At 42.5% G+C, this 27,243-nt stretch overlaps 1 protein-coding gene across 2 annotated transcripts in view; it reads right to left on the reverse strand.

Moving 5' to 3' along the window:
* Positions 1 to 133: 133 nt before the first annotated feature.
* Positions 134 to 27,243, reverse strand: part of stet (stem cell tumor) — a 455,475-nt gene continuing 428,365 nt past the window's right edge. For both annotated transcript variants that reach the window (XM_031972871.2, XM_076374319.1), the window contains 3 exons: positions 26,023 to 26,135; positions 8,036 to 8,191; positions 134 to 6,795 (listed from right to left, as the gene is read on the reverse strand). In XM_031972871.2, coding sequence (XP_031828731.1) covers positions 6,554 to 6,795; positions 8,036 to 8,191; positions 26,023 to 26,135 — 511 coding nt within the window. In that variant the 3' untranslated portion in view covers positions 134 to 6,553. The remainder of the gene's footprint in view (positions 6,796 to 8,035; positions 8,192 to 26,022; positions 26,136 to 27,243) is intronic.

Here is a 27,243-nt window from a genome sequence, read left to right on the forward strand (position 1 = left end):
TATCGATTGCTGAATTACTTTTATTCTATTTATTATTTCTATTCCAATTATTTCAATTACTTCCATTATTTCTATTATTCCGATTATTTCAATTACTTCTATTCTATTTATTATTCCAATTATTTCAATTACTTCCATTTATTATTTCAATCATTCCGACTATTTCAATCACTTCTATTCTATATATTATTCCAATTCTTTCAGTTACTTCTATTCCATTCATTATTTCCATTAATCCGATTAGTTCGATTAATTCCATTCGAAAACACTGAGTACACGCAGCGAAACAACGTTCTGAGTGCAAAGGGTTAACTAATTAATTCATATCCTGCGAATGACGAAAGACCAACGCGGTTTCTTCAGAAAAATGTTTATTTCTTCGCACATTTCTCGCGTTCCTTACAACTTCCTTTCTCCCCTACGTTTTTATACAATTTACAAAAGACTCTCTCTCTCTCTCTCTCTCTCTCTCTCTCTCTCTCTCTCTCTCTCTCTCTCTCTCTCATCTCCTTCCCGACAGATCCTTGCACGGCGCGCCGGCAAAACGAAAATCCGAAAGAAAAAAAAAGAAAAAAAAAACAGAACCGCTCGACGTCGGCTCCTCGAAATCCCGGGGAATCATTTTAAATATCATTTTAAATAACGAACACGCGGCCCGAGACAGCGGGGACGATCAGAATAATTTATTCGACGCGAGTGGACGACAATAAGTATAACAACTACGGCAACGACAATATCATCGATCGAAGGGGAAGGACTTTTCTCGTCGTCGTCTCGCACCTTTCACCCTTTCACCCTTCCACACATCCGCGTTTTCCTTTACTAGCTCCGCCTCTTTGGCTTGTGAACGGATTACGACTGACCGTACGAGCAAAAAAAAAAAACAGAAAAAAACAGTATAAATAAATAAATAAACGACGTCTCGTCGAACATCACCGAACGAGTCTCGGGTCTGAAATCCTCGATTCGACCTCCGCGTTCATCCTCGAGAAACGAAGCGCGATCAATTAAAACACTGGAATAGCTATTTACACAAAGAACCCTTCGATCCTCTCACGGAAATTTCACGGGAAACCTGACGCTTCGCTGATCGACGAGCGCGAAGATTCTCCGATCGTTTCGCGATGGCTGGCGAGTAGATCGAAACGATTCATCGACGGTCTTCGCGAAAAATCGTTGAGAGATCGTGTTCCCGCGAAATTGGAAATTGAACCACTCGTTGGACAAACCGATTGGCTGAAAATAAACAACGGAGAAGGACGCGACGGTTTTATATTTTGAATGTTTCTCGTCAAATGCGACGTTAAATGACGTTTGCAGAATGTATTTTACTTTAAAATGGTGTACCTTTGAAGTGATTTTTAATGTTATTGGAACGTCCGCTTGGGCAAAAGAGTTTTTATTATTTTGCGGTATAATGACGAGTCATAATGAGATTTACTTGAAATATAACGAGTTCAGAGCCGATGAAGAGATTTAATGGTGAAATTTTAGGGAAATTCCGAAAGTGGTGTTAATTGGTTTGACTAACGAGCGATTTAATTATCCGATGATTTTTCGTCGATGTTTAACCTACAGCCATCGTTCAATCGAATTCATCTTCGCGCTCGTGGTTTCCATAATTCGTTAAAAACCCGATTAAAACAGCGACGCGCGTTTCCATGAGCACATTTAAAAGCGACTCGCAGAATTTCGCGTTTCTCGTTGATTCTGTGCCATCTAAAACTTCGACAGAACTAGAAACGATGCCCGAGTACGGCAGGAATTAAAAGTGGAATATTATTAATACAATAATAACGGTAATAACACTTAACCCTGGAACCACCGGACAGATCAAAACAATTCCCGATTCCCTCTGTTCGGAATTATCGAAAAAAACGTAAATGCTTCGAGAAATCGTTAAAGGAACTGATTTAGCAACACGCAAACTGAAATCGTGGATCGATTCGAGTCTCGATAGATCCACTTTTGGAGTTTCCACAGAGGAATTTCGAAAATCGATTTGACTGGCCGGTGGTTCCAGCGTTAACAATCGCCGCGAGCAACACCGGATTAATCGTTAAATTAACGTTCGCGTATCGCGGTTCGATAAAAGAGGGAAGGACGCGAGTAAAAGGTGTGGGAGTACCTGTTCTTCGTCTTTGAAATCGATCGCAAGGAAGGGAAACGAGAAGAACCGAGCTTCGAGCTTGATCTGAAGCTTGATCGCTCGTAGATTGTCAGAATGATTCTCCGGCGACAGTGAACGCGATTTCCTTGCGAACAAATGTGACCGAGGATCGAAATTCTCTATACAGTCGACGATCGTCGGATCGCTAGCTGAGCGATTTCCTCTTCGATCAACTCCTCCCTGGATCAATCGAATACGGGACAAGGAAACTTCTGCTGGACGTTCGATTCCGGCGGGCGTTCTCTGGCAGAGACGCCATCTTGGAAGCTAAGCGATTGCGAATCGAATAAATATATTACTTTTATTAACGGATCTCACGTGGAACTGACTTGTCGAGTCTTCAGCGTCTCCTTCCCTTCGATTGAACTACTTCGAGTTACATCGAACTCTCGAGAATGACGCCCGTTTTGCAACTGAATCTCACGAGCAAAGCGAAGGTTCGATTCAAGGAAGATTATAGGTAACATCTAACGTTCTACAAGTGAAATTTCGAAAACGGAATCGATTGCTTTCAGCCCACCCGGTAGGAGCACTGCGGCAACAGCGAAGCTGTTTGAAATTCTTGAAACGGGTCGGTTCAAGAAGGGAGGACTCCGATAAGACCGGGAATCGAAAGTAGTTCAGCGACTGTATCAGGCCGAGGGAAAGAAAAGGAACGCCGAAGATTCGTCGCGACGATAAAGCAGTCCGCGAGCGAAAAGACGAAGAAGAAACAGGCGAAAAAGAAAGGAACGATTGAGGAAACGCGCTGGGAATCTCGTGGACGTGCGACAGACTTTTGATTCGGCCCGTTAGGGTATCGGGCGGCGCGGCTGAAGAAAGATAATCGGGGAAACAGCGTTCCTCCGCGGCAATGTCTTCGCGCTTTAGCTGCCCCATGCCGCTACTAATTGACTAGCATCGTGAATCACTCTCGGTTTCAACTCGCTCGCTCGTTTCGCCTTCGACTCTCTTTGGTACCAAACTTCTCGCGCTGCTCCCTCGCCTCCAGGAGGGACAGAGGGCGATCCTCACTCGCACGGAACGCGGAGGACCATCGGAGGAACGAACGCTCCGGGAATCCTCGCGTTTTCCGCTGGCCCCTCTGCCGGCAGTGAAACGTAAGGCACGACGAAAGTAAGGGGATCGTCGCGGCTCGCCCGCCATCTTGTCGAACATGACGGAAGCTACATCGAAAAGTTGCTTTCGGGCGAGAGCCGTGTCACAACGTTTCGCCATCATTGCAGTTGTTCAGCTGACCAATTAAGAACTACTGATAATTACTGATCCGGAACATGAACTAGTATATAAAGACAGTCTTTCTAGGCATACACCAGTGTCACTGTCTTTAATCCCCGATCAAGCCAACTCCAATGATGGCGGAACCTTAGGAACAATTTCCTTTTGGATACGACTCTCACCCGAAAGTCACTTTTGAATATAATATTCCAGGCCGTGAAAGCGTTAAAGCTACTACGACGAAAGCTGTTCTGCTTCGATGTAGGTTATCTCTTTTGCCGAAAGGAATTTTCAGATTTTAAAAATTTTCTATGGAAACTTAGGAAACTGAATTGCAGATTTAATGCACTGCTTGCGAACGAACCACTGGAGATGTTTCCGATTGGAATGCGAGGATTTTTTGGAAATACTGTCGCTCTTTGGTACGAGTAATTTGAGAGACGTCATTCTCAACGATCAAACGAAGTCTGAAGGATCAAGTGATCCTTCGAGATGGCAGAGAGATTTTTAAAAACTAAGGAATTCATTTTCATTTCTGATTTGGGAAACTAAGAAATGCTGATTTTGCTGTGCGCGTATCACGAAAGTAGATGCCATAGATCTTCCGAAGAGGAGGGTCTCTCGAATGCGAAAGATTCGTACCAAAAAGCGTCGGTGTTTTGCAAAAATCACTGTTGTCAAAATTGTCGGCGTTTGGCGAGCGGAAAAGACGCGACGGTCCGGAAATCGGTCGCCGGCGCGGGAATCGAAAGGAAAGCACTGTTGTGTCCGCGTTCGAGGATCGAACGACGAAAATACTATTATAAAAGGTGATCCGCGATCGGGTGCCGAATCGATTTTCGCCGATTAATTGGGTCGTAACATAAACACCCCTTAAATCATTCTTTTACGCTACTCAATCCACGAAACAATAGAGCTATTCGTATAAATAATTTAAATAAACGATAAGTCTTAACGAGTCGTAATGAAATTCTTAGGATTAGAACACGATCGTACTTATCAAACTTAATTATTTTACCCGAACAATCATGTTACTACCCAACACAGCGGAGTCTCTCGAAAATATCCGAAAACGATCGTCGTGCAACAATCATTGCTAACTGTCGCTAAACGAGACTCCGCTGTACTAAAATTTGCCGCGAGACGCTCGGCTCCGATCCGCGGCCCGTAGGAAAGCTGAGGACAAGAGAAAGAAGACGGAATTCGCCGAGCGGACTCGAGGAGATCGACGAGAAATCGGCGTGGTCGGTAACGGCCGACCAACGGAAAAGGACTATCAATAAATAGAATATGAGCTTCGCGACGACGTGGCGCTAGGAGGTCGCGGCGTTCAACAGGAATCGCAAATAAGTTAAACAACGCACGCGGGACAGGGAAAATGGCGAGCGCGACACGCGCGCGGCCATCTTATAAACACACACACTCTCTCTATCTTTCTCTCGTCACGCGAATCGCTCCTCGAAACGCTCCGCGGGAATCAGCTCCTTCGCAGTGTTCTCGTCTCGTAAATCATCAAACGTTTACAATCTTCGAATAATCTTAAACAATGTATCTTCAAACCCGTTCGCGAAGGCAGTTCGAAACGCGGTCCGATCTACAAGAGAGTAATAAAAAAGTACGCTCGCAGCACGATCGAGAAGGGTACCCCGGAACCAAAAGCTGTGAATTAGGCCGCAGTGTTTCCGAACCACCCTCGTTTCGAAAAGAATCGGTCGGATCCGTCGGAGATCCGGCCAACCCGCGGAGCGTTCGCTTCGAGATAATTCTCCTTCGCCCTGCAGACGCAGCGCCGCGATCGTTTCAGACTAGATCGCTGGGATTCGACACCCGGATCGCGTTCCACACTCGCTCTTCGTTCGCAGGCACACAGAGAAACACACAGGCCCGCGTCCGTCATCATCTCCGACTATGTACAACGTTATTTACAGCGTTAGTGGTATACAGGTTAGACCGATCGCCGAGAGGATCCAAAGCGACGACGACGATCACGCTGGTCCAGGTGGTGTCCCGAACCGTCCTGAAGCTGCCGAAGACGTCACCGAGTTATCCTCCGTCCGCTTCATCCTCTATCCGACGCGCAACGCTGGAACCACTGGACACACCCTATCAGCCGTTCTTCGAAAGGTACACACGCTTCTCCGAGAAAATTCGAAAGCAATTCACTAACGTGTACAATAAGAAAATACGCGGGGCGACTCGGTTGCTCGGTGGTTCCAGCATCAGCGATCGAAAGGCTGCCCTTGTCTTCGCTCTTCGAGACGTCTCCAAGTTATCCTCTGTACGCTAACACTGGAACCTCTGGACAATCCATCGGCCGTTCTTGGAAAGGTACACACGTTCCCCCGAGAAAATTCGAAAGCAATTCACTAACATGTACAATAAGAAAATACGTATCAGGCGATCGGGTAGCTCAGTCGGTTCCAGCGCGAGCGGTCCCTAAAAGGCTGGCCCAGCCTCGGCTCTTCGAGACGTCGGTTCGACGCGATTCTTTGGTTTCCTCTGCACCGCGGCCAGGCGAGCTGCTGCCCGCCGTCTTATCGTTCGCCGCGGGACTGCCCAGAGGTATATGTCTCGAATCTTTGGTTTTCTCACCGGGAAAAGTAGAGAATGCCATGGATGGAACGGCCCTCTTCCCGCCTCGGGTCTTAATCAACCTAGCTCTCCTTCGTTCCGCTTCTTGCCAGGCGACCGTCTTGGAGGATCCCCTGGCATCGGGGCGATCTGATCGATCCTCCGCGGTGTGTTTTTGCGATTCCGCGTCGGGAACGGATTGAATTATTCCCGTGCTGGAGCGAACGACCCGGGGACCCGCGGATTTCCATATTCTCCGGCGTTACGGGTTTCTTGTTTGCCAAGGGCTGCGACGGCCACTCGGAAGAATTCGTCGGATGATCATCCTCCCCCGGGGATTGGACGTTCCGGTGGTCCGGTCGCGTCGGATCGATCGTCCTCGTTCGCCGCGGCGGAAAAGAAGGAACACGCCTCCGCCGGTTTCGTCGGGGCGTTCGATCGTGCTCTTCTGTGTTGTTTCTTTTGCTGCTTTTGGGAACATTTTTCGTTCGTTCACCGGGCCTCGCATGATTTCTCTTTGTTCCTCGTAGCTCGCCGGTGTTCAGCTTCGCGTTACGTCCGCCGCGGCTGGCCGTACGCGAAGCTGACCTCACGTCATGGGTAGTCCGGGTGCATCAGGTTGTACATGATCGCGAAGATCGTGCAGGCCGCGTACACGCCGAGCGCCACCCACCAGAGCAGCTGCTCGTGGAGACGCTGCTCGAAGTTCTTCAGCACCAGCAGACCGATCGTCAGGCCTGCCAACGCGCCGGTCAGATGCGCCACGTACGAGACCGGCGGGCCCATTTGCTCTGCCGCGTACCTGTCGTAGATGGCGAATCCAACGTCCGCGCTCGCTGCAACCAGGGAAATTGCTTCTTTCAACGTCGAGCATCAACATGGTTTCTCGTGTGTACCTTTTAGTGTTGGCGTTTGGAAGTGAATTGTGCGTGCAGTATTGAGGACGTTGCGAATGAGTGTAGTTTGAATGTAAAAAATACGAGAGGAAAATATAGACGACGTGGGGAATAGATCTGGCACTACAGAAATTGATTCTTAACACTAGAACTACCAGTCAAAATGACTGGTTTCAGTTTTTCTGTTTCGCAATTATTGATATCTTCAAAGAATATTCGAAATTATTTTGAAAATAGTTTCACTCGAATACTATAATGAATGTCTGAAGAAACCGGAAATAATATATTGTTACAATATTCATAGCGATTACATTTCTATGGTATCAAATGCTCGGTAGTTCTAGTGTTAACACATTGAGCGCCGGCAATAATGCGGATTTCTGGATTTCCATTTCTGGATAGGACGAATATGCAATTAAAATGTACTATTTTACAAAAATGTTTTGAATATTTTTTCTGACTACTCACTGATCAGATACAAGCGAATGAAGCCAAAAAAATAACTGGTTTCGATTTTGTTGTTTAGTAATTATTGATATCTTCGAAGCATCGAATATTCGAAATGATTTTGAAAATAAATAGCTTCATTCGAGTACTATAATGTCTGAAGAAACTGAAAATAATCTATCGTTACAATTTTTATAATTGCATATTAATCGTATTAAATGTTCGGTAGTTCTAGTGTTAACTACAGGAAATGTCCAAAATTCAATTGGGGAAAAATTCTGAAACTGAGAAAAGAATTGTAAGTTAAAATTTCAGGAAGTGTCTTTTGATACCTTCGGTAATAGTGTTAATTAAATATGCTATTCGTCGGTACGGTTACAATTTTTATAATTGCATATTAATCGTATTAAATGCTCGGTAGTTCTAGTGTCAAGTCGTCGGCGCTCAATGTGGTAAAAGGTCAAAGATTAGTGTGATTCTATTTGTTTGAACTTTAGCATTAGTGACATGTTTGGAGAAGCAGTGAATTGCATAGATAAGTAACGAAAACGTTCTAAAAGAGCCAAACGAAAACGAAGACCAGAAGTGATACAAAGAAACAAGAAACGAGAAACATGAAACAAATATTTCACCGTATTCTTCCGTATCACTCGAGACGCGTCTGATAGACTCGAAAATCCGGTGACCGGTTATGAATTGAAACGACCGTGGATACGATCGTCGAATATCTCACCTATCACGAAGATGCCTATTAACCGAACGATGCCGAACTCCATGTTGTTGTAGTTGAGGAGGACGTTGGCGAGATGAGCCGCGAGTAGGGCGTAAACGCCCCCGCTGGCGCCAACGAGGTAGACGTCCGTGTCGAACACCGAAGTGCCCAGGGAGCCTGTAAACGTAACAAGAAAACCCATTGTACATATCGTATACTCGCGGAATATGCGCTCGGGTTACGGTAATACCGTACTCTCGGTCTACACGCTCGCTGCGCGGTGTTTGCGCGCCCGCCTCTCCTTCCCCGGGGATGCTGCGCGCAGCGTGTTCGCGATTTGATCGGATCAAATTTTCGTCCGGCCAGAAACAAACGAGAAAACTCTTCTCCCCGTCGCCCCCCCAGACCCCCGTCCTTTAAACACACCCACGCGACGGTTGCCTTTTAGTTTTACGATCGACAAACGGATACTCGGTGTTTCCGGAAGAAAATCGTTGACTCCGGCTGAAGCGGAAGGCGGAGAGTTCGGTTATTCGAATAGGAGCACTTATTATTTAGTACGATTCGCTAGGATTCTTTAACCTCTTAGCCTATGATTTCTTTCTCAACTCTGATCGATACTTTGTCATGAATAATTTATTAGAAAAAGAGAAAAATTCCAAGCATATGTCACGCCTATATTTCCTTTTAAGTATAACGATTGATTACAGAGGAATAATGTTCATTTTGAACTCGAATGAACTGAGCAATATATATATTTGCTGAATTATGTTGAAAATCTTCACCACGAGTCTCACTCGTTGTTGGAGGACAAGGGGTTAAGTGCATCCTCGATTGCTTTGTATTTATACGAATTGATCTTGTAGAGATAAGTGATGCGCTTTGGAAATAAACGGCTGATTTTGGAGAGGAAAGGTGATTTATTTAACGATACGATTAGTATTTAATCTAGGGATCGATACGAAAGCATTTTGTGCCAGGAATGAATGATTCGAGGCTACAAATATTAAAATATTTAACCTTTTGCACTCAAGTTTTTCACTGGAAATATTTAACATTTTTCGACTAGATACAGACATCGTTTGAAACTAATTCGATAATTCACAGATAAATTAAGCGACGAAGCTATTTTATTTAAATACGTCCTATAATACAACGTTTAATTTATAATACTTAATATTCAACTTTATAGGTTTGCTGTGTCAAATCAAGCGGCGACAGAGTCACCTCTCGAGTACAAAGGGTTGATCAATCCAATATACATAAATTTCACCAAGTCTTATTTATCTGTTATATATGGTTCTAATCACTCTAGCAAATGAATTGGCTTTTGTACCATCAGTTGCTAGAAACCTGGCACTCGTGACGTCATAGGGCGGAGACAGTCGCTTCGAGAACTCCAATCGGAAACGGCTCTCCCCACTCTTCGTTTTCACTTCGAATCTGACCACTCAGACGAAAGTGCCAGGTTCCCTGCAACGGTACCTCGTATTTCAAATGTAATTAACGAAAACAATTGTCGGTGTTGTATGCACGTTTCAAGCAACGCGAAGTGATCGTAAAAAATGCAGGAAGGAAATTATTCGCAAAGAGTTAATCTATTTTCGCGAAACCACTAGTTATCGGCCGTTTCAGTGGTAGACGGACGTCTAACGGCCGACAAGTGGGAATTTGACCGATTGCCCGGGCAACCCCTGATCCCTGGCACGGGTCAACAAATTACAGCGCCGATACATGGGGTCAGTGTTGATTACGGTTTCACTGTCCCGTCATCGGCTACTTTATTTCCATTACTCCGCTCGCTGGCAAACCCACCGGCCCTCTCCTTGCAATTTATTCTACTCAGCAACGCTAATCAAGCCAACATTTCTGTTTACTCGCGTTCTCGCTCGGGAAACATCGGGAACCGCTGAAAAACCGTGCTACTTTCTCGAGCAGTTGACTTTTGGTGTCTACCCTTTACACGGACTAGCTTTGACTTTGAGAAATGAAGTATGAATGGTAATATCAATGACAATGATCGAATAGAAACAATGATAAAATACTGACACAAACTACCGAGTAGTTGAACCGATTTTTTGAAAATTATATAGAAACTCTATTGAAACTTTAATTGATTTCCGATTCAGTTTGTATATTGTTAAATCAATTTCTGTAACTTCCCAGAGAGAAATCTATCTCTTGAATAATTATTAAAATAAAATATAATAATAAAATAAAATGTTGACACTAAATCTACCGAGCAGTTGAACTTTTCGAAAATTATACAGAAACTCTATTGAAACTTTAATTGATTTACGATTCAGTTTGTATATTGTTAAATCAATTCCTCGAGTAACTTCCCAGAGAAACATATTTTGAATAATTGCAAAAAGGCGAAATTCAGTAGAAAACGAACGGAAGTTTCCAGTTGTGTTTAAATACAGAGTGAACGTCGACGATCGACAAGTAATATTTCATTTACGCAACATTTCGACTTGCCGAGTTCACTTCGAAATTTCCATCGGGGTTCCGACACGTTGTTATCAGCGGAGGGGCGTTAATCTGATCCTTTCTCGCGGAACAATGCAGAAATCTTCGTTTCGCGTTTTTGCGTGCCGGGAGACGCCGCGGAACGCAACTTCCTCGGCGGAACGGCGGAATGAAACAGGAAATGGAAGGAGATGGCTGATAAAGAGAGAGAAATGACGCCGGTGACGTGAAATACGAGGTAATTTTCGATCCAGCCTCGGGAACACGGTAATATAAGGACTGTTCGAACCGTTGGTCAAGAAACGGTGGAATTAGTCTTGCTAACCGCGTGTGTCCCGTGTGTTCCGGCTGCATTAGAGGCGACCGGTAATCAGCGAATGACCTGCATCGTTTCGAAAGCATTATAGGGAAAGTGTACGCGCGCACGCGCGTGCGACCGAGAACCTCGTAAATTATCCGCATAGAGTTTCCTCCGACCGGAAATCGGATATGCGTTTCTGCATCGGGCAAGGAAACGCATTAGCTTGAGATCGAATCGGCCAGCGGCCGTAATTAATCCGAAAACAGAACCGGCGTCTCGCCGGAATCGATAATTTACGGATCATAGCGTGTATCGCTTAGTTTCTTATAGTCCGAAGATCTATGGTACACGTTTTACCGCCTGTAATCGGCTGATTACCTCCAGTGGAATTGGGTTGAGTGCTGCTCGATCGGTTATTAATTGTGGATAACAGTAACGAACGGTTAGTTTGTTGTGCAATTGTGACGCGGAATAATAAATGATCGATTAACGGGAGTTGATGTGTGTGATTGGCGAAATTAGATGCTAGGTGATTCTAGCTTGGAGCGTTTGATGCAGTTGAATCTTCACTTTAAATCTGCGGAATTTCGAATTGATCCTGAATCTACATTCTAAATTCACGAGATCTCAAATTAAGGTTCGAAGTTCATGCAATTCTTCATTTACAGAATCTCGAATGTACAATATTTTAACCTTGCGGACGAAGACTCTTTAACCCTTAGCACTCCATATGATTTTGTAATCTACCAACAATTCCAAGCGGTTTTTATAGTATTTCTAGCACAAATGAAAAATGTTATAACATCTCTTAGATTTCTTTATTTTCCTTCTTAATACAAAATTTGGATGTATAGAAGATCCAGTAATCTTAGGGTAGTTCTAAATTTATTCATTATAATATTTAACAGTATAAATGATGTCATAGTGGAGCCTACAGAGTGCAAAGGGTTAAAGTAGACAAAGCTTGGAACATTTGAACTTCTAACAAATCCTATAAAATTAAACCGCGAGATGAAACGTTCAGATGTGGAAGACTAAGTCGCAGGCAAACGATCTAATCAGTCGAACAGCAAGGGATCAGTACGTAGTTTTCTTCTGTCTATTAATTAAGCGATTGATATATAATTTACCTTCATATGTTAACCCTTTGCGGACGAAGACTCTTTAAAGTACACAAAGCTTGGAACATTCGAAGCTAAATTACACATCGAATGCTTAAACAACAATGAAAAGGGAACTATACACTGATCACTTGCTATTCAAGTAATCGAGTCATTCGTCTGCACCTTAGTATTCCAAATATGAACATTTCATGTGATCGAGATATTAGCATTCGTCCGCAAAGGATTAAACGCACGAAATCTCACGTACGCAGAACCTCAAACGTGCAAGATTTCAAATTTAGATCACGAATCTAAATTCTAAATTCACGAGACTTCAGTTAATGACACTTTTCATTCACAGAACCTCAAATCTACGAAATCTCACTTCGAACTTCGAATGTCCAGCACTTGAAACTTGGAGAATTTATATTCAAGAGACCGGTATAGTCGAATTTCAGTGGTCTGCTTCGACAACGTGTTAACGATTAAAGTGCGATTCCGATGAACGAGATCACGGTCATTAACGCGTAATCGGGTTACATTTCACGGACTCCGGTTCCCCGATTCGGTCGGCGTCGTCGCTGTAACTTCGGTTTAAAATATTAGCGAAGTTCGGTCAAGTGTTTCACGAACACCGGCCGGATAACTCTGTTAACACGAAGTTCCCGTAATAAAGACAATGAGCACCGGTCTCTGACGTCCGCCGGACCCGGCCGTCCATTCAAAAATCATCTGCTCCTCTCGGACCAGTAATTCTAACCGCCTGTCGGTGGATCGATTAATTTTCTGCTGTATTAACGAACGCCCGGCCGAAGGAGAAACTTAATATCGACGTTATTCCTGAGGGTTCAGTCAAATTTCAGCGTCGACGTCTTGAAACCAGTTCGATTTAACATTTAACACTGTTAACTGAATATTCCATGGGACGAGACGAATAAACACTTCAACAGAAAAATATTTGCGTTTTATTTTACCCTTGTATGCACTCCTCTTTAATCACTTTTTGACTGTAGCTGGGAACACTAGGAAAATGATTTTCCTTCGTCAAAAATAGGAGATATTTTACGTCACATTATTGTATATCATAGCTTTCGAGATAATATTTTATTTAACCTTATACAATATTATGCTACTTAATTAATATATATATATATTATTAATATATATATATATTGAAATTATAGGAGATATAGACGACATTTGTTTCAACTAACTTAACTAATCTATTCACAAAATAAGAACAATGGTATTTTATTTCCACGTTTCACGTATCGACAGATTACTCAAGACTTAATGTTAAATACAAAATTTTTCAATTTTGATGCACCAATTGATTGGTTACTGAGAGTCACCTCTCGAGCGCAAAGGGTTAATAATTAAATAGAGCAAGGGGTTAATACTGGAACTACTAAACAATCGAATTGACTCTTTCAAGTGGAGTCACTGTACCTCTAACTCTAATGTAACATTTTCCTTTGTTAATCGATTAATCGTAAGTAAAAGAATCTTATATAAGCGAGTCGTGCTGAGATCTCAGCAGACCAAGTCCATTCAGTCGCTCGAAGGCCAAAGTAAATTAACACATTGCGTACGGGTCACGAGATATCTCGTTTTCATGTTTTATTTCGATTCAATCGGCAACGTAAGCGACCAGCGGCAAATATTTTTGTTACATTACCAGGGTAACAAAGTATTTCAAATACAACCAATTATCTACACACCAATCCATCATGTAGACTCTCTGGTAATATGAAACAGCATATACTGGAACCAATAACGGGTACAGGCAAGAAGAAGTTCCCAACCAAACAATGTAAAGTTTGTTCGTACAATAAAAAAAGGAGCGAAACAAGATATTGTTGCAAGTTGTGTCGAACAGCATTGCACAAAGGAGTATGCTTTACCAAATATCATACTCTAAAGAATTATTTAAGTTTGTGAAATAAATAATGGTTGAAATGTAAAATATCTGATACAATACATAGGTGTGTAAACTATATATATATAGTAATATTTAAGAGTAATATATGTGAATATAATACCAAATACAAATTAAAAATGTACGTATCCGCTTTCTATTGCTCGCCAAGCATGCTTCTACAGCTTCTACAGGTTTGAGCGCGCAGAGCGCCGTACGCAATGTGTTAACAAATACACAGTAACATGAATATAAATGTTTCGCGATGTTTAGCTCGCGCATGATAATGTAACAAGTTTCCCGCGGCGCGACAAAGTAGACAGGGTCAAAGGGTGAGCCGGGAACGGGACGGCGGCCGGGAAAAAGTTCGAATGACCCGGCCTAAGATTATGAAATTCACTTAAATCCTCGTTAGCGCTTGTAGCTTTCCGCGGAGGGCGGAGGGCGCCCGGAAGAAAGGCTGAGTGGAATGAAATGAAAGTGGGTCGAACGCGCCTCAAAGGCGGAAGATTTGATGTTTCTTTGATTCGTCGCAGTTTCCTCGGGAAAAAATCGGAAAGGCGAAGTAAGCGGATACGGGAGTACTTAAAACGCGCTTCCGCCTATACATACGGCGTTTGTTAATGTTTATATGAAATCTTCGTTTCAACCCTTTGCGGACGAACGGCATTTTTCTGAGATCGAACTTCCACGTCTGGAGTGCCAAATTACCAAATGATTTAACCCTTAGCACTCGGAAGTATTTCGTTAGCGATACTTAACATTTTCTGACTAGACAAAGACGATGGTTTTAAATGAATTCAATGAGATCAAAGCTTTTTTATCCGAATATTTCGCGCACCGATGCATACATAGTTCAATATTAAATATTAACCCTTTGCACTCCAGAGACTCTCAGTCGCCAAATGATTTGACACAGCAAAACTGTAAAGTTTGGTATTCAATATTAAACTTTGTATAATGCATCGAAGTACGAAATATTGAAAGAAAGCAGTTCTCTTCCTCGATGCATGTGAGATTTCTTAATTCGATCTAAGAAAATGTCATCTGTGTCTCTTTAGAAAATATTGAATATATTGAAATATTGGATATTCCGGTGAAAAGCTTCTGGAATGCAAAGGGTTAACTGTTCGAACAGTAAGAAATCGGTAGTTTCATTGTTCTCTATGATGTAAGCATTGAACGTTTAATTCAGCAGAATCTGCAAGAGATTTTCAATACCTTCAACGATCTTCGTCCGCAAAGGGTTAACACTATTCCTACCGCGACCAGTCAAATGACTGTTTTTAAAATTTCGATTAGAATTTCCTATAGACAACATAATTGAATCGCCTTTATTCTTCACGACTTTTCCTAAAATATGTGTATAAGACATTTTTCAATATTCACACCTTTTTTTATTGTTTATTGCCTTCATTATATATTAAAAAATATAAGTTGTGCTAAAGACCAGTCATTTGGGGGTAGGAGACAGCGTTGCCTTTCTACAACGCCGCATTCGGGACCTTCGGCTTGCTTATAGGGAACCATAGACAGGATTCTGGGATTTTTCATTGGCCGACAGCTCTTTTCCCGCTGTTACAGCTTCGATTCGTTATCTCTCTGATTAACTTGATGCTCTTTGATCTTCTTTGCTTAGAAATGAAATGCACTGGCGTTTGAAAGTTTTTGGTCATTTTTGGAATCGAGTTCATGCTGTATCGACGTGCTGTAATTAATGCGGAGGGTATGGCCAGAAAATACTGAATATAATATGTTAAATACTATACATTGAATTATTATTATTATTATTATTATTATTATTATTGGTGTCGAATGAAAATGTTCGTTAATCCGAATAACTAATGTCATTAATAATCACCTCCGATATTATCGTATTTGTACTCGACACGAAAGGACGAGCGATATTATTCGAAACGCCGAAAATTCTGTCGAAGCTTCGCGTTAACAATATTTCCAACGTTGCACGGAAATTTGTTTATCGCGGCGCATGTAAAACAGTCCCGCGCGCGACCGGGTGGCGGACAATCGAGTTGTCGCGAATAAAAATGCCGGCGAACAGTCGCCCGGCAATTTGATTTGCGCGTTTTAAGTGATAGTATTGCCGAACGATCCTCCTTTTTCCCCCGTGCCCGGCCATTTACCTTTTTCGCGGTAATAGTTCTTGCAACCAGAACGCGAGCAACAGGTGTAGAGCGAATCAAGCACTCGAACGGCGCAACCGATAGCACGGAGAGGAGAAAAAAAAGAGAGGAGAGAGTTATGAAGAGCGCTAGACACGAAGATCGCGTAGGCCGCAACTTTTTCCGCCGATAACCGTTGAAATTCAGTAATTTTCGGTTTCGCGTTCGATAAAGAAGCCAATCTTTCCTCGTTAACTCCGGAATTTCCTTCGGCGAAAGACGCTCGAGTTTCGACGGGAAGAAAGCCGAGTGTTTCTGTAGAAAGCGTGCTCGACGCGATCACGACGCGCGCTTATAGTTATAAAAATTTGAAATTTATCAGCCGCTTCGCGTCACATTATTTTAGATTAAGCTGAAGCAAATGGAAATATACGAATACTTTCATAATTATGGATACGTACGAGACTCCTTGTAGCTACGAAGGAAAACTTTTAGGAAAATGTTTACAACGTTTACTAGCTTGTGACTTTTAACCCATTTGCATCATACGAAAAAGTGGAAAACTGGTCCTCACAAATGTTTCAATTGCATCAAAATGGAAATGGTTCGAAATGTATAAAAAATTAAGAACCTATATAGCCACACGGCAATTATTGCACTCATTATGTATCTTTCCTTTTCTTCGTAATATACAAATTACACAACAGTGGCGGGCATATGCGCTTACGATGCAAATGGGTTAACGAAGATAGATGTTTTTATAAACAATGCTAGCATAATGGTGAAAGGAATTTTTCGATATCTCAATTATCTGATTCTGTAACGTTCGAAGCTAATTTTCTCGGAAACAGGTTTTCGCGCTTCAAGTGCCTCTTTATTTACAATAACGAAACTTTCGATGAATCCGTTATTATCCACACGCTCAGGAGAATCCAGTGTTCACTCGACACTCAAAAAAATTCCCTAAATTCCCTGATGTGCACCCTGAAACCACAGATGAGCATCCACGAACGTTCGTTTCACGAAGGACCCAATCTTCCCCATTAACCGCGCAACGAATTTCCTCGGAAGGAAGCCTCGCTCGAGCGTCGTCGAGAAAAAAAGGAGAATTTTCATGCGGGAAGCGCGCTCGGGAGAATTTTCGAACCGGTTCCTCCCCGGGGGACGGGGTCCCAAACGAACGAATTTTATTCCCGCATTTTTCAGTCACTTTTTCGCGTGGAATCACTCCCTTTCCCGTATTTTCCACAATATTTCAACTGCGCCGGGCGCACGTGAACTGCACGTCGGACCGGCGGCGAGACACGCCGAGAGGAAAGGAAACGGGGACGAAGAAGGGGTTGCGACGCGTCCCGTATTGCTTCTGGGGAGGAAATAGAGAGCGCGTTTAGAAGGCGAGCGCAGGCACGCCGATGCATTCGTAAAGAGGGATAATGGAACACGGGCACGATATTTTCGGGCCGGCTGATTAATGTTGAAACTATATTTATTTTGACCGACCTCGATTGATTTTTACGGGCAATGGGAACCGATCGATTCCATCCTTGAAATTGGAAGAAACATATAGGAAATCGAAGGTTCAAAATCGAAATGATTTTTAGCAGTAATTTATAGACTTCTTTTCAATATTAAAAATATCTTGTTGAAATCTTCATCGTCTATATTTATAACACATTGTTGAGCATAAATTGCGAAGAACTTCGTCACATTATTATCATTACAAAATCATCATTGCAAAACGAATCATATTCTCCAATGAATTATATCATCGGTGTGTTGTTGAGTAATACTGTTAATGTATTAATTAATTTTCTTCAGTTGGTAGAGTTGGATATAGATGTAGGTGGTAATTCTAATGGAACATTCTTTGTTTCTATATTGATGGAAATTTTTGATGGCAATTAAATGTGATATTCAATATTTCAAGTTAGTGGGTATATTTGTAATTTTTCTAAAAAATGCTTATGGAATTTTTTATGGCAATTAAATAGGAATAATATGCTTACTGTATTAAGTAATATTTCATGTCCAATTGCATTACACAGAATTTCACATTGAATACACAAGTTTATCATTCTTATTCGTCAAACTAGATGGAAATAAGAAACTGGAATATTCAAGTTTGTAACCGATAAAGTTTGCATACGAGAAATAAATAGCTACAAATCAAATGAAAGGGAAGTATTTAATTCTAAAGAGAAGTAGATCGATCCGTTTAACACTAAAACTACCGAGCAGTTCAATTGACTTTTGAAAATTTCGCTACAGAAACTCCAAGAGTGCATCTGTACAGACGTTAATTGACTTACAATTGAATTTGCATAGTGTTAAATGAATTTCTTTAATAATTTCTCAGAGAAACATTTGTTTTTAATAATTGCAAAAAGACGTCAGGCATTGGTCATTTGATTCTGGTGGTTTTAGTGTTAACTTTCGGTTCGATTTTCTAAGGAAGGCCTTCGATTAGTTCGTTCTACGAGTACATGGTTCGAACTCTGCGTGCATCCTTTATTATCGGCGTTCATTCTCGATTTTAATATGCGAAAATCGAAGGAGCCGAGATAAAATTCAGAGAATACTTATTATACGAGAAATTTAAGGGGGCGGGTCCGTTTGAGGCATTTTTCCTTCGGGATATCGGTGACCGCGTCCCAGGAATTTTCAATTTTACGCTTCCTTATGACGAGCAAACGGCTGGAAGTCGGTCGAAAATCGAGTCGCGTTCATCTGCCGGGGAATATCACGAAAATTCACCCCATTTTAAAAATGCCCGCCCCTTAGCCGCCGGAAGATTCCGATTTCCGTTGCGAACGTTCTATTAAACCTGTCGCCGGTACCTAGCGATCGTCGAGATATCTTCGAACGTATTTCATAGAATCGCCGAATAAAAAGTCAATTTTAAGGGTTGCTGGTGGGGGTATTTAACACTGGGTTAACTACGAGTCGATCTGACAAACGAACTCGCACGTTTCCTTCGAACAACTTAACCCTTTGCAGTCGGAGATTCTTGGAAACGTAAAACCTTCAATAGATGAAGCTAAATTACATATCAATTGCTTGAATAATAGAAAAAAAGGAAAGTAAGTGCTGATCTCTCGCTGTTCGAGTAATTACAGAGACAAAGTCTTCTCATTCCACAGTTTGATAGTCTCAATTAAGTAACCCTATCAACAACCTACCAAAAATACCAGTCCTCAAATCAGACGAATTAGACGAAAGCAAAAGCTGAATCATCCCAGTAATTCCCAGCCTAACCGAGTTACCAATAGAAAACAAAATAAACCCAACAAAGCAGATAACCATCAGCAATCGACAGTCAAGCTCGAAGCAGACGAAAGAATCGGTGGAAATGGGAAAGGAGCACGACACGGCGCGGGCCGAGCTGGGAGAAGCGATCCCAAGATAGCCAGGCTTAATTTCCGCGTAATTTCATTCATTCCGTCGGCGGTTTCGCCGTGGAAGGACTTCGTGTCGCGGTTATCGTCGGCCGTCGCGACGATTGCGTGACAAGGACAATTATAGCGGCGGGGGTGGGCATATCCGTATATCGCCGGCGCGAAACTTCTCCGTATGCGTGATGCATTTTGCATGCGGAGTCGGAGACGGTACCTTTGATGCCAGACGTGTCCGTGTCCGGACTGCGATCCGGCTTCCTTGAAAACTCTCTTATTGCCGTTATTTACCTTCGAGATACCCTGCCCCTTAACTCCGTTCGCGATCTCCCTCCTTATTCGCTAATTCACCGCCCTTATCCCTCGTTACTGCTCCTTCTAATCCCCCGGCGGCGCGTTCTCTTGCGTTTCAACCCTTCGCGCTCGACAACCTTTTCGCTGCGTGCATTTGTCGCTGAAAATTCCTCGCTGCTGAAACCTTCATTGAATGATCTCTTCATGGAACTGTGTATGTAAGTGGAGTAATTCGAGCCTGGTGCCTTTTCTCTGTCGAATTTCATTCTGCAGAGAAACCAACCCTTCAAAATTAGAATTTGCGTGCTTAAGATTCTTTAACACTGGGTTTATCCATGTTGACCCGTTTAGAACTTTGCGAGGGAAGTATTCGTATTATCATAGTTTCGTTTATAAGGCCATTGTGTATATGTTCTTTAACCTTTGCGGACGAGCGTCGACATTTCGGCGAGACGAAATTTTCGTATTTGGAAGATTAAATCGCAAACAAATGATTTAATTACTCGAACAGCGAGAGATCAGCACTTAGTTTCCTTTTTGTCTATTAATTAAGCAATTGATATATAATTCTGCTTCATCTATTGAAGGTTTTGTACGCTTGCAAGAATCTCCGACCTCAAAGGGTTAATACTTTATGGAAATCGTATCAATATGTAAATAATAATTCTTAGCTACATGTACATGTATGAAAAATTCAAAGTTTCTAATCAAGCGTCTCCGATATTATACTATTAAATCGTTACTTAATTAATATTGTATCCGTTAACTTGATCTCTTTCGATTAAACCCACGTCTTCATTTAATTTCTATACTGTATATTACTATTAATTATTACATTACACTATATAGCATTATTCGACGAGATAAGGAATAAGTTTCAATGGTATCACCAAGGAAAATCAAGCACGAGAGAGGAATGTTCACGGGAACACGATGTATTGGCACTCGGAGGATTAAAAGAAGAAGAGGAAGTCGGCGGAGAGCGAGGGAGCAGGCTGAACCGAGAGGAAAAGGTGTCACGAGATAGGTGCCGTTGCACTTGCGTAGTTACAATCGCATTACATCGTCGCGGCCGCGATGCATACGAAGTAATCCTGTCGCGATGGCCTCAGACAAGCTGTCGCCACCTCGCGTTCTCACGGAAACCGCGCGGCGGGGGCGGACGGCCGACGGCCGACAAAAGACGGAACGGGCACGCGGGGAAAAAGAGACGGGAAAACCGGAGAGAAAGACGTTTTGCCCTTACGACGGGACTCAATCAATATTCCGCGGCTGTTCAACCCTCACCCCCTTATTCCTCGATGATTTAACGATGATAATTCCGATCGATCCTGATGGAGCGGCAGAAAGAAAAAGAAACGCGGCGAATGGACGAAGGTGACTGCGCAGATAGGGAAAGAGTGATAGGGAAATGAAGAAAATGAGAGAGTGAAACAGAGAAACGAGGAAAATGAAGAAAAAGAAAATAGGACGAGTGATAGACGAAATGAAGAAAGAGAGAGAGAGAGTGAAACAGAGGAACGAGGAAAATGGAGAAAAAGAAAACAGAAGGACTGACAACGAAACGAAATGAAGAAAAAGAAAACAGAAGGAATGACAAAGAAACGAAATGAAGAAAAAGAGAGAGTGGAACAGAGAAACGAGGAAAATGAAGAAAAAGAAAATAGGAAGAGTGACAAAGAAACGAAATGAAAAAGAGAGAGTGACACAGAGAAACGAGGAAAATGGAGAAAAAGAAAACAGAAACGCTCACAAAGAAATGAAATGAAGAAAAGGAAAACAGAAAGACTAACAAAGAAACGAAATGAAGAAAAAAACAGAAAGACTAACAAAGAAATGAAATGAAGAAAAAGAAGAGAGAGTGAAACAGAGAAATGGAACTAGGAAAATGAAGAAAAATAAAACAGAAGAACTGACAAAGAAACGAAGGAAAAGAAGAAAGGGTGTTGCAAAAATAAGAGAAAGAGCAGAGAGAACTATAAATATAAGAAACGAAGGAGACAGGTAAGCGATCCAGCCGATAAAAACCGAATATTCGTCGACTTCGATGTTGTCCAACATCCCGCAGCAATATCTCCGCTAATATCTCGGCCGCGTCCCGCGCATTCGTTCCGGAATTCCGAAAAGAAGGCGTGCAACTTTAAAAGGAGCAGGATGTTTGCGCCAGGTAAACAGCGCCGTTGCGTCTTAATAAGGAAAGTAGAAAAGCAGTTTCCGGAAGATGGGACTGTTTTGCATTTCAGTGTTCACGGTTAACTTGGCCGCGCCCCCGCCCACCTATGAACATCACTTTTACATGTTTACTGTTATCCCCGCTATCCACAATCTCCCCGTTAATATTTCAGCCATAATACACGCCTCGGCCGCTCGTAATATTTATCTGCCGGAGATAATTCAGCGAACGGGAGCAACTTCGAATTTCCCAGACGAAATTACTTTCCCCCTAAGCAGTTTCTCTTTAAAAGAACCAACCCCCTACCGTCGGGAAGAATTTTCATTTTATTTTTCCGTGTCCCGACTTATTCGAATTCAACTGGCGCGTTAACGAACACAGCAATTAATCACGAATGTATTGATACTATATGAATTTTTGATTTTCTGGAACGTTCATTGTGATAGTTCATTTACTTTAGTTTATTCGTTTCGAAGGAGATTTGGAAAGTTTTCAGTTCTAACCTCTAATTTCGAGTGTTCTTTTCTAAATCTGATGATGATTGTAAAATTAACCCTTCGCACTCGAGAGGGGATGCAGCAGAACTATGATGTTGAATGTTTAGTATTCTAAATGAAACTTTGTATCGCTATGTGAAATATTGAAATAAAATAGCTTTGTTGCTTAATTTATCTGTGGATTATCGTTAAACTAGTTCGAAACAATATCACCTACATCTCATCAGAAAATATTGAATATTCCAGTGAAAAACTTTCGAGTGCAAAGGGTAAACCCTTAGCACTCCAGGTTGTTTTATAATCTATCAACAACTGCAACTAATTTTTATAGTATTCCTAGCGAAAGTAAGAAATGCTATAACATTTCTTCGATATTTTATTTTCCTTCTTCGTGCAAAATTTGGATGTGTGGAAAATAGAATAATTTTAGGGTAGTCTCAGGCAATGTCGTCTATATCTCATCAGAAAATATTGAATATCTCCAGGGAAAATTTTCGAGTGCAAAGGGTTAACTACAGGAAATATCTAAATTCAATTGAAAAATTGATTAAACTGAAATAACAATTGTAAATTAAAATGTCTGGTGTCGAGAGACACTTCGGTAGAAATAGTTGAAGATTATTAGGATCGTGACAAAGTGTGTCAGAAATATTCGAAACATCCCCCGAAAGCGATCGGAAATTTCGATTGCCGAAAAAGCTGTGTAAATAAATCGCGGATTCGAATCGTTTGATCGTTAACGATCTATCCGTTTCGTTTCGTCACGCTAACCGTCGTCCACTGTGACACGAATTTCTGTTTCCACCCTCTCTCTCTCTCGCTCGCTGTTCTCTCGGCGCCGTCTCCAACGTTTCATCCCCCGCGTTTACTGCGTCCGATGTGTATCCCGAATCTCTCTCGGGGAGTTTATTATTCATGCGCCCCTATTTTGCAACGTTTTACTTTCATGACTGCTAATAACCCGGATCTGCGTCTAATCGAATTTATGCAAATGGCAATTAGGTTTACACGACTGTGCGCGGGCGCGCTGACACGCTGTCGCGCTCGCTACACGAGTGCGCGCGCCACCGCCGAAAACCGACCGAATGAATTTCTTTGCTGGATTTGTTTAACAGCGACGCGGGGGGACCGCGGGATTGGCTGAGGTTTTATTCGCAGTTTCGTTAACTGGGGGGAATAATTTGTGTTTGAACTGGGCGGCGCGGGGGTTGTGCTACCGCAGGGTTTGATCGCTCTTTTCATTTGCCTCGTTGAGTTCTGTGATCTTGTAATTTTGGGTTTGTGATTCTACAATTTTATGGGTCTGTAATTTTGTAGTTCTATAATTTTATGGTTCTGTAATTTTGTAATTCTATAATTTTATAGTTTTATAATTTTGTAATTATATAACTTTACAGTTCTATAATTTTGTAATTCTATAACCTTATAACTTTATCATCTTATCAGCCTACAACTTTACAATCTCACCATTCTGTACTGTAATAGTTCCACAATAATATAACACTATACCCCTACAGTTTTATAATTTCGTAACTTTCTAATTCTCTAATCCTTTAACCCTTTACCTCTCCAGTCCCCAATCCCACAATTTCACAACCCTTCAACCCTTCCCCAGAATTTTACAATCTCAAACCTTCACAGTCCTACAACACCATCGTCCACAATTCTTAGCTCTTAGTTCCACTTAGAACCCTACATCCCCACAACTCCGCAACTCCACAATCTCGCAATCCCCCACCCCCTAAATCCTGAACAAACACAATTAAACCTACAATCCCCACTTCATCATCCAAACTCGACCTTTCAACTCCTGCATTTTCCTCAAGACAACTGTCTCCAATTCATCTCTACCACACCCTCTCCCCAGCCCCTACAAAATAATCCAAAACTATATCAATTAAACCCACAACAGCGAAAACGCGGAAACACGTATACGTCGGAAAATCGCGTAAACGGGAACAAGTAGAAATTGTGTTATAGAGAAGAAATAGAGTCGCGGTCTGGTATAGCTGCAGCTGCGCCAGCCGAGCGTTTACGCGGGCGAGAATATCGCCGAGTGATTTAAATTTACGAATATTGTTGCGAGCATTCGTGCATTACTGTATTACATGCCGGCGCATAATCACGCGTGCGGATTCGATGAGCCTGCCCCCTCTTCGTCCCTTTATCTACCACCCCTTTCTCTCTCTCTCTCTCTCTCTCTCACCCTTTCGCGGTCCGTTGCAAACGTTCCCGTTAAATGCACTTGGGCCGAGCTTTCGGTAAATCGCGTTTCGGCTCGTAATGGATACCGCCCATCCCCCTGCTCCCACCCCTCCGGTTGTCTTCTTTTTATTATACACGCTCGCTCGGATATTCGGCGCCACGCGCTCCGTCTCCACCGATCCGAAATGAACGTTACAACGCGCTGTATTCGCGCGCACGACCCGCGAGGACCGCCCTCCCCGCGCGTTCATCTATATTAATGAAACTGCACACCGGATTTTTCGACGGGGCCGCTGTTCCCGGCACTCTTTGCCGGCGCGTTCGGTAAACAGTTACTCTAACCGTTGGATTTATCGGCGAGATCATCGCAGCCGATGCTCCGCGAGGAATCGGCCCCGTTCGGATATGCAATTGTTCTCGAGTCCCGTTTTAAGTGGTAACGCGTCTCGAATTGCGTAATCGTCGGGTAGATCGATTCGAGGCGCCGTAGTTGATTTTTCCTTTAATCGGATCGGATCTCGATCCTTTAGGAAGTTCGCCGGATTTTCGGGTATGGTGGGTTTTCAAAGTAGTGGGAGACGTTTCGACGAGATGGAGTTTTCGTATTTGAGAGACCAAGTGGCGAACAAATGATTTAATTACTCGAAGCACGTGATCGGCACGCAGCTTACTTCTTTTATATTAATTAAGCAACTGATAGGTAATTCAGCTTCTCATGCTGAAGCTTTTGCATATTTCGAAGAATCTTCGTCCGCAAAGGGTTAATTTCGATGGATATAAATGCTGTTTATCTAGCTTTGGAATGGAATGTTACTTGTTTATTGGTAATGTTTATTAGCAGTAAATGGTGGATAAGCGAATTCTTATATTTTCCTAGTGAATTATTAACGATAATGTTAGCACAGTCGTGAACATCGAACAAGGGGTTAATCATATAAATATTATTTAGTTACAAGCTACGGTATTTTATTTAGGAACTCAATAATTCAGTTTCACTCCAGCATTTCGTCTAGAATTATTATTTTTTTTATTCTAGAGATATTAATTATATTTATTGCAAAAATAGATATGAATATTGATAAGACTATTGAATAAGATAATTAAGTCGTCAGCGAAACAGACGCTTAACATATTAATACAACTCCTAACAATGCTGCATCAAATCTGCAAAGGGGCCTACAAGTAAAATAGCTACCCAGCGATCAAAACCCTATCACGCGCGACAACTCCCGAGCAACCGAGATAACCAAGATGATCGCTAGGCACGAGTGAAACGAGCAGTTTCTCATTCGGCGAATCGTCGGGGATTGTCCACAGGCCGAACGGTCCCTCAGCGATGCAGCAGGTTCCGCAGCTGCGGAGTCACTTATCGTTAGACCAAACATTTGCCGAGCGGGCATTACCGCGAGTTCTCGTTAATAAAACACCGTCCGGATCTCGAAACACCGGCGAGGAGAGCGCCCACGCCGTGTGTAATCCCCGCAAAGAAAATTTTCGGAACTCCCGTGTGTACGCATATTCATTACTCACCGGCTAGGACACCAGCCATGTAGACCGCCGCGATCCTGAGGCTTCCGTGAACCATTTCCAGGGGAAGTCCCACGACCACCTGCACTCCCAGGTTAAACAGCAGGTGAAGCCACCTGAAATGCGAGCATAGGGTATATGTGTATATTCCGGTTGCTGGCCGCGGCGAACCCCCCCGGTTTTATTCAAATGAACGACGCGTGTGCGTGACAGCGAGAGAGCGGCCCGGCCGGCTCATTAAAGCCGGGTTAATAAAAGAATCCGTGTAACGCGGCGAAACGATATTCCACGCTGCCAACAGCCTCCCCACCCCCCACCCCCGCCCCCTTTCCTCGTTTGTCGAATCAAGGTAAACACTGTGCGACCGCAGGCCGAGACGTCGAACAATCGTGGGAGGCTCGTTTGAATTTCGCGCGAGTCGAGCAGGGAACAGATCGTGGGGGAGAGATTCTGTTTGTTTCGGCTGGCTGGGGAGTGGTGCGGTGTTGGAGCGTGTTAACCTCTTAGGCACGGCTGAATTTTGCGCGGGGCTGTTTCTCTGTACGGCAAAGTTCTGCACGGACAATGCTGTTTTCTACGCGAGTACATTGGAATGAAGTTTTTGATGATTAAATTATAATTTTTCTGAAAGATATGATACACATAATTTAACTTTAACAGTTCACTTTAATAATTAGTAATACAATTGGGTATGATCTATGGTATATTGGTAGCGACGGAGCCGCCATAGTGGCGCGTCGTGCCTAAAAGGTTAAGTCGGAATGGCGAGGAGTTATTAGAATGAAGGATTAACCGTTTGGATGCTAAACTTTTGTGGATATTTACCAAAAAAGTGATTGGGTGTGTATGCAGAAAAATTAAGAGTAGTTATCTAATGAGTTCACAAATATTGTGTTGTTACAAGAAAATATCAAGAAATAACATTTATTCAAATAAATTTACTTTGATTTGTTTCTTGAAGAATATAGTAAGAAAATTATAATTGATACTATTATTAGTAATAAAATTATAATTGATGATTGATAGTGCTGTAGCGCTCCTCAGCACTGAAACGGTTAAGGAAGATTGTTAATTAGAATGCAATGTGTCGTTGAAATTATAGGAAAATGGAGGTATGGATGAGATTGCAGGGAGAGAATATTGGGAATAGATTATGGAGATAATTTGAGAGGAAAGTTATTTTAGTCTCTGTAATTGTAATGCTGTATTGTGAGCATTTAGAAA

Source organism: Nomia melanderi, chromosome 2 (genome assembly GCF_051020985.1).
Source record: "Nomia melanderi isolate GNS246 chromosome 2, iyNomMela1, whole genome shotgun sequence".
In the NCBI taxonomy this organism is placed as follows: domain Eukaryota; kingdom Metazoa; phylum Arthropoda; class Insecta; order Hymenoptera; family Halictidae; genus Nomia; species Nomia melanderi.